Source organism: Sphaeramia orbicularis, chromosome 7, assembly GCF_902148855.1.
Source record: "Sphaeramia orbicularis chromosome 7, fSphaOr1.1, whole genome shotgun sequence".
Classification (NCBI taxonomy): domain Eukaryota; kingdom Metazoa; phylum Chordata; class Actinopteri; order Kurtiformes; family Apogonidae; genus Sphaeramia; species Sphaeramia orbicularis.
The window spans coordinates 12,665,690-12,675,173 of NC_043963.1; the positions used below are offsets into that span (position 1 = coordinate 12,665,690).

General features: G+C 35.2%; 1 protein-coding gene across 1 annotated transcript in view; it reads left to right on the top strand.

Moving 5' to 3' along the window:
- The window catches only part of phactr3a (phosphatase and actin regulator 3a), a 167,900-nt gene that overhangs the window by 110,947 nt on the left and 47,469 nt on the right, over positions 1-9,484 (top strand). Inside the window, exon 5 of the mRNA XM_030139130.1 lies at positions 1,060-1,069. Within this exon, the coding sequence (XP_029994990.1) occupies positions 1,060-1,069 (10 nt within the window). The remainder of the gene's footprint in view (positions 1-1,059; positions 1,070-9,484) is intronic.

The window sequence follows — 9,484 nt, forward strand, 5'->3', positions numbered from 1 at the left end:
CTAAAAGGCTTTTTACTTTTTAATTTTATATTCTCTTTCAAAACTCTGCACTGCAACTCTTACTTTAATATGTGTTTTTATATTTTGGATTTTATGTGTTGTTTTCTTACTTGCTGTTTTTAATCACCTTTTACATGTTTCTTTTATAATGTTTTAAATGTGTTTCTTTTTCCCTGTCGTATTTCAGTGTCCTGTGTGAAGCACCTTGAATTCAATGAACTCATTTTAGTTCGGGGGCCACATTCAGCTAAATTTGATCTGAAATGTGCCGAACCAGTAAAATAATAACATGATAATATATAAATAATGTCAACTTCAAACTTTTTCCCTATGTTTTAGAGTGAAAAAAGTAAATTACATTATGAAAAGGTTTACATCTACAAACTATCCTTTCAAACAATGTGAATAACATGAACAAACTGAAAAAATAAGTGCAATTTTAACAATATTCTGCTCTGTTTATCATTTACACGTGTACATTATAACTTACAGATCACAGTGGATCTACAAACACACAAAACATTTAGAAACAAGCAGAATTTTGTTAAATTGAAAAACAAAAAACAAAAAAAAACAAAAAAAACTTAAAAGACATTTCAGGTTGTTCATATTTGTTCAGGTTATTCACATTTTTTGCGAAATTATACTTTGTTTTAGTGTAAATACATGAAAATATTTACATTTACAAAGAGAAAAATTTGGAGTTGTCATTATTTTTATGTTATTATGAGAGTATTTTACTGGTCCTGCCCAGTGTAGACTGAATTGGTCTGAATGTGGAACCTGAACTAAAAGGATTGTTCATATCTTCAGTGTAATTTTTGCATTTCACAAATTCATCCCAAGGGCCGGACTGGACCCTTTGGTTTGACACCTGTGTGCTATACAAATAAACTTGCCTTGCCTTACTGTTCAATAACTAAACCCTGCTAACTGTGTCCTCAGTGTCCATGAGGGATGTGAGCAGGGCTCACCTCCGAGGCTCTGGTGTTCCGACGGACGCCTTTCTCGCTCGTGCAGCTCTGAAACCAACACTCGTCATCCTTGGGGGCTGCGTAGGGGGAGGGGGGTCGGACTGGCCCAAGAAGGAGGCGGAGGAGAACAAGGAGAACGTACGGCTGGACCAGTGCTTCTCCAACACCTCGGGCCTCCCCACAGACTTAGACGGCTGGAATGAATCTGTCATCTCTGGTATGTTGAACAGGAAAGTGTGATTTACGGAGCCAGATTCACCTGTTAACTCCTGCACTGAACTGTCACGTACCCTGGAATGTAAAGCATGTTAAAGACCCACAACTCATAACTTGGATTCTTTCTGGTCAATGTTTTTTTATTTACTTAATGACTATGTAGTTATTGAAATTTATGACGAAATACTGAAGGTATTACACCACATTTTACAATTACATCATACAGTCGCAGAAAAAATTATTAGACACCCCTCGTTTTCTTCAATTTCTTGTTCATTTTAATGCCTGGTACAACTAAAGGTACATTTGTTTGGACAAATATAATGATAACAACACAAATAGCTCATAATAGTTTAATTTCAGAGCTGATATCTATCCATTTTCCATGGTTTTCTTGATAATAACCAAAATCACTTCAGTTCTTACATCAATATCTATGGCAGGGGTGTCAAACTCATTTTAGTTCAGGGGCCACATTCTGCCCAATCTGATCTCCAGTGGGCCAGACCAGTAAAATAATACAAATAGGAATGATAAGATAAAAACTTATAAATAATGTCAACGCCAAAGTTTTCTCTGTGTTTTTGAGTGAAAATAGTAAAATTCTGTAATGAAATGTTTACACCTACAAACTAACTGAACATAACTTGAACAAATATGAACAACTGAAACTACTTAAGAAAACTAAGTTCAGTGTTTACAATATTACACCTTAGTTTATCATTTATTACATGTGCATCACAACTTACAGATCACAGTGGATCTACAAATAAACAACATTTAATAACAGGCAGAATATTGGTAAAATTCCACATACTACTTTTAAGACATTTCAGGTTGTTCATATTTGTTCAGGTTATTCACATTTTTTGTAAAAGCCTAGTCTGTAAATGTAAACATTTTGATGCAATTTTACTTTTTTTTTTTTTTTTTTTTACACACTACAACAACGAGTTTTCATTATGTATAGGTTATTATGATAGTATTTTACTGATCTGATCCACTTTAGACTGAACAGACCTAAAATGATTTAAATATCCTTGATTGTTAATATCTTCAGTGTAAATTTTGCATTTCACAAATTCATCCCGCGGGCCAGATTGGACTCTTTGGGGGCCGGATTTGGCCCCCGGGCCGCATGTTTGACACCTGTGATCTATAGAATTGTACTGACAAAAACAGTGCTTTTAGGCATTCCATGTTTTCTTTTCTGTCTGTTTTAGTCACATGATACACACAGGAGTTGGTACTTGATTGCATAACCATTGTTTTTGATGACTTTTGATGGTCTAAGAATTTTTTCCACAACTGTATCATATGTGTCAGAGCAAATGTTTGCAGAACTACTGACTGCCTGCATCACATCACATCACTTTATATGTACTCCATTCTGCATTTATATTTCCCTTAATTTGCATTAAATTACATTTAGCTTTACTTTACTGCGCCATGAAAGGCAGTTTATATATTGTACAAAAATGCAAACAGTAATTTCATTCGGGTCCTTCTAAAAAAAAGAGAAAAAAAAGTAAAATAAAGACAATAATTAGTAATGGAAGAAGGATTCAGTATGTAAATATAATCAGCAAAATGTACAAATTATGAAAATAAAAGCAGTGATTGTGCAGTAAAATAGTCCCTGTCAGTGTTGCACTATTATATAAGAAAAGATGAAACTATTGATTCCACAACAGGAAGTTCACCGATTAAGGCAGCAACAGGATAAAGTGTAAGGCAAAGGAAATGTGCATGGATCCTAAAATTAGTGCAAAAATAAATAAATAATAATCAGGCTATATACATATTTACATGAGAATATATGATGTTTTTGATGTAATTCTGCTGTATAAATGTTTAAGTTGCATTTACTGTCATTTAAAGTCAGGATGGTAAATCTACACCATCATATTCTGTAAGATCATGTGTTTGCAGTGTGACCGTCTCTGTGAGAACCACATATCTCAACCATGTTTCTCACATCATTATGCAATTTACACTGAATCCAACAGGGCTTTTAAAACCTTTAGCTTACGGAGTGTTTTTTTTCTAATTTTCTCTCAGTGTCAAGCTTCAGAAAATGGAAATAAACAAGAACAAGCACTTCAAAGTAGTACTTATTATTAGTACATCGGTGTGTTAATCATTACTGTATATACTGTGCTTTAGTGGTGAACAGTTTCAGCCAAATTGGAAATTAATCAGATTATGTACCAGAACACATTTAGGAACAAACCCACTAATGACTCAACACTACATATCCACAGACTGTATCACTCACTGACTAAAGTGTAAAGCTCATTGTTTACACACATCTGTATTATGTAATCTTCAAGTTTTCTTCTTTAAAATAAAACTCATAGCAGTTTATTTGGATGGTTGGTTAAAATACACTATCTTTGGTCTCTATAATCATCACTGCTGCATCAGCTGATTGTTTACATTATAGCTGTATTAGCTTAGCTTTGTTTTAGACAGAAAACAGCCACAGTAAAACCACAAAACCTGTTTTCTGTACAGTTTGTGTTGTCAGTAGCTGAACTCAAGTATGTATGGAATCATCTAAACAAGGTCAGAACCAAACAGCAACTTAGCAAAGATAACAACATCCCATAATAACTTTATACCTTCACAAACTCATCCATGAGAAGAATATATATGTCAGCTAAAATTTCCTTAGGGGTCAAATGAGTGGCCATTTTTGTCAAAAAAAAAAAAGTTGTAAGAAATGCATAGAACTGTGTTGAAATAATGCTAATACTTTGTGCACAGACTAACTGTAGTTATTTGACAGTGGAAGCTCTATTTTCAGAAATATTGGATTTTGAATAGCACGTGTATGTGAAAACCTTTTGCTGGTGGACGGACGTGACATTACCCATGATGCTCTGGTCAGTACCGTACTTTATTAGGAATAAACTTATATACTTACTATTGCTAATTCTCGTCTTATTCATAAATGTTAGTATTGTGGATCTAAAACAATAACAGCTGACACAAAAACACAAAATGTGGCAGTGGACGGATGTGACATGGTTGTTCCAGATCCCATCATACTGATGCTCGGCAGCCATGTCACCGTTTACACTAATGATCCCTGTGCAAAAACTAGGATCAGAATTATTTATTGTATAGTTTATCATCATACTAAAGAGGAAATAACAATACAGAATTGTTATTTCCTTTATAAAAATGCTTATATTATAAAGCTGTTGATTTAAAAAGTGACGTGTGACATTCTTCATGTATGTATTGGCGTAACATAAGCAGGATGGATCAGCACCATCTCCATATTGCAACCTGTAAAAATAAAACATGTGATATGTTGGATAGAATCTGTACGAAAAATTGGGGAATCTAAAAGAATAGAATATTTGTTTTTTCAGGTAAATTCAGTTAAAATGTAACTTGGGCCATTTGTGACATGAAAATATAGCATTAATTGTGATGAAATTGGACATTTTTGAGCTGGAAACATAGTTCATATGACCATCAACATGTTGCCAACAAAACTGAAATCCTGTAAATTTGCATAACTTGCATTACCAACATAAAGTTCCTTTGGGGATTCACTTAGATTGATTTCTTATGTACAAAGACACAATAAGACCTCTAAGCAAATTTTAGCCGATGTATATATATGTAGTTTTTTTAGTAGTGTATAGAACAAATAACAAATGGGCAGGAGGAGAGGGCTTGCTCAGCTTCTTCAACAAGATAAAAGATATTACTGAACAGAAATGTATATCATGTAAATGTTTTCACCTAACCGATATATTCAATTCACATCAATTACAGGTTTTACATACAGTAGTTTGTCCATTTTGACCAAATAGTGAAAAAAGATTCCCTTTGACCCTTAAAACAAAATGTCAACTTCTCCAGAATATAAATGTCTTGTGTGATATTGATCCATTTTTCAGTTGTGGGTGCTTCAGGATTTAACCATTTTCTAGTGATAAACTTTTTTCTGCTGCCAAAAGCATATATACACTTTTTGGATTTTTTTTTTTTTTTGCCACTTATGGGCAAGGAACCAAATACGGTAACTTAATTAACCTTGATTTTCTACATAAGAATAAAAAAAGTTTGAAAAATTTCACAAAACTAATAAAGTCTAGTTATGTCCTCCAAAAACACACTAAAGTTAAAATGTTGAATTTCAAAGTATTTCAGTGAGCGCTCTATAAAGGGTTAAAGGTGATGTGTTTCTATCAACTGTCAGTGCCGTTTAAGCCTCTGTTGTAAGATGAGGGTCAGTTCAGTGTGTCAGCAGTTTTAGGACGGAAACGTTCAATTTCATAACAGCGTTTTTAGAGTATTTTCTGTGCATTAACGTCTTTCTTTGTGTGTTGTGTGTAGGAACACTTCCTCGCAGGTTAAGGAAGGAGTTGCTGGCTGTTAAACTACGGAACAGGCCCAGTAAGCAGGAGTTGGAGGACAGGAATATTTTTCCGGCACGGAGCGACCAAGAACGCCAAGAAATACGGCAGCAGATTGAGATGAAACTCGCCAAGTAAGAAATGATATCTTTGTCACTCATCTATCAGTGGGTGTAAAGTGTTACTGATTTAATTCGCTGTGATATTCTCCCTGATCACTACTTGGCGACACGTGGTAAAAATATATTCTGAGCTCTGATGCCAAGTACGGTCTATGTCAGCTCTGCAGTTAACCCTTAAACACCTGAACTGTTTCTGTACAGAGTTCAACAGGAATTTTCCTCTACATCTCACCTTTAGTTTCAACATTTATTCTGATATTCTCTGGTTTTTGCATTTTCCAGTGAAAATTGGGTATTTTCCTATATTTAATTTACTGGTAATGTAGATGTTTATAAAACCTCAGCATGCATTTGCAGTTTATTATATCAAAGTAGGCAAAACTAAAGGAAAAGTTACTTTTTCAGCTAAATATATCATTAACTAGACATAAAAACAAGCATCTACATCCACTGTCATTTATCAAACTCCATGGGTTTTACTGATGAATCAATGTTGTAGAACATGGGTGTCAAACTCATTTTAGTTCAGGGGCCACATTCACCCAAATATGATCTCAAGTGGGCCGGACCAGTAAAATAATACCAGTGAAAAATGTAAAATTACATTATGATAATGTTATATCTACATTGTTTCCTTAAAAATCTGAATAACATGAACAACTTGAAATATCTTAAGAAAAACAAGTGCAGTTTTAACAATATTCTGCCTAAGTTTATCAGTTTATCATTTACACATGGCATTACAACTTACATTACAATTACAAATACACAAAACATTTAGTAACAGGCAGAATACTGGTGAAATTGCATTTACTTTATTGAAGACATTTCACGTTGTTCATATTTCTTCAGGTTATTCGCATTTTTGTAAAAGGACAGTTTGTTAATGTAAACATTTTCTTGTAATTTTAGTTTTTACACTAGAACACAGATAAAATCTGCAGTTGTCATTGTTTATAGGTTATTATGACGGTATTTTTCTTGTCTGACCAAATTGAGATCTAATTGGTTTATATGTGTCTGTATGTAACCTGAAATAACATGATTTTTACACTACTGATTAATATCTTCAGTGTAATTTTTGTATTTCACAAATTCATCCTACGGGCCAGATTGGACCCTTTGGTGGGCCGGATTTGGGCCCTGGGCCACATGTTTGACACCTGTTGTAGAAGATGACAGTGTTTCCTCATTCCCTATGGAGCCTCTGAACGTCCAAATGGGTCATATCTGATGACTACGAAGAGCAGAGAAACTGTATTTTACTGGAATTATTCACATTTATTGATAAGATGAGTGGTTTAGTAGTGATTAACCCTGTAAAGCCTGAACCATTAAATCATTGACAGAAAATTCTTTGAAACTGGAGCCTTTATTGGTCCTTCTGAACATCCAATTTTTTTTCCCCAAGATCAAATTCCATGTATGAGTTTCAATTCTGTATTATACTGATACATTAGGTCTTAATGCTCAAATATTATTTCTGAACAAACAAATATATGTAACAAATTGGTAATTCCTCTTCAAAATTGTCAAAGTTCCTCCTCTTTCCTCATTAATGACAAACATTCCATTTTAAATATTCTAATAAGGTTTTTCCCAGGATAACCACAGATTCTTTCACGATTATCTCTGGACCTGCTGCGGTGGTCCGGCCTCTTCCCTGCCCTCATCATCACCACTCACTATCCTCAACCGCCTCCATGTGTCTCCCCCTACTCCCCCCTTCTCCCCCTCTCCCCCAGTCTCTATCTCTATCGCTCTCTTTTTCCCCTTCTCTACTCTCTCTCTTTAACCCCAACTGGTCAAGGCAGACGTCCATCCTCCAGGAGTCTGGGTCTGCTCGAGGTTTCTGCTGTTAAAGGGAAGTTTTTCCTCGCCACTGTCACCAGTCACAAGTGTTTGCTCCAGGAGGATTCTGTTGGGTTTCCGTAAATTGACTTAGAGTCTGGTTTTGACCAACTCTATATAAAATGTCAAGAGATAACTTTTTGTGATCTGGCGCTATATAAATAAAATTTGATTGATTGAGTGATTTAATTGGTTTTCCCCTGTAAGTCGCTTTGGAAAAAAGCGTCTGCCAAATGCGTAAACATAACATAACATAATGACAGTCTTGTAGTGTCACTGGAAAGGCCTCTGGTGAATGAAATCCTTCCCCCTGGTGGATTATCTGTGTATTGCATGTATCTAATTGTATACATCAGGTTTTTCAAGAAAACAACAACAACAACAACAACAACAACAACAACAACAACAACAACAACAACAACAAACATCACACTGATCATGTAGAAGACTTCAAAACTCATGTATCAAATATGATACGTTTGGCGTTATAGGGTTAAACATTTTAGATAAGTGGATGCCTTTGGTCACCGGCAGCTGTTCAAGTAACTTAGGGTTAAATCAAGGGTGTCAAACATATATTTACAATATTTTACCTGTTACTAAATATTTGCATTGTAGATCCACTGTGATCTGCAAGTTGTAATGTAAAAGTAAAATTATATGAAAATGTTGACATTTACAAACTCTTTTTTGCAAAAATGCAAACAACCATATACAAGATCTAATGTGTCAAGAAAAATAAGTGTTTTACTCATGTTCTGCCCTTTAATAAGTGTTTTGTTTCTTTGTAGATCCACTGTGATCATAAGTTGTAATGTACATGTGTAATTAATAAGCTTATTTATAATACTAGCGGCATTGTACCCATGGTGCATTATACGATAGCACCCTCCCGTGTTGCAACAGTGGCATTCACCCGTACGCCCTCCTGTTGTGCTGCAACAAATATGATCACACATCAATGGGACACGGGGCGGGGCCGAAACGTGCATTATATAGTAGGATTGTTAAAATTGCACTCATTTTTCTTCAGAAAATTTAGGTTGTTCATGTTAGTCTCTTTTTAAAGCATAGTTTGCAGATGTAAATATTTCATAATGTAGTTGTATTCATTTCACTCTGAAACAGAAAACTTTGGTTTGACATTAATTATAATAATCTCAACCTGGCTTTTCTGCCTCCGTCCAGAATAATATACATTATATAGACTAAATGTCATCTAAAATTAACGTTTATTTGCAATATAGTATAGCAAACTATTACATGATCAAAAACAAATTAATTTTAGCAAAAAAAAAAAGTCTCAGTTCTGGGGTCACCAGAAATTTGTGATGTTAAAATGGGGTCACGAGCCAAAAAAGGTTGGGAACCACTGGTTTATATGCAAATGCAAAAACGGAAATTGCTGAAATCACATTTTCAGTGCGCATGCCCGTCGTTGTCATGTAAACGATAAGCACAAACGCAGAGAAAAGTCTCCGTTTTCAAAAATACTCTGCTACGTGAGGATTTGTAATCAGGGAAGAATCGGATAACACTCCAAAAATGTCCTGCAATAAAGTCGCAAAATAATTTGGCAGCTTAAGAAGCGTCTTCACATGTTCAGTCAGTTCCTGGGTGGCTTCAATAACACACCCGCTCTGAGAATGTGCAACAAGTCGGACTGCTTCCAGGAAATCTGCACAAGATGCACCGCTGATGTCCGCCTCCTGCCAGGACATTAATAGAACAGCTGTCTTTTCTTATACAACTGAGAAAGTTAATGTCCAAACTCTGACAGCAGCGGCAGCAGCAGCGGCAGCAGGGTGTGTGTGTGAGTGTATCATAAGACCAGGTTTTTTTCACCAGTGTAACAAACAGGGCTCGACCAGCGTTACATAACCTGCTGTGCAATAATCACAGCCAAGCTCAAAGTGCCGCCCACGTTCTTTATAGAGCATAA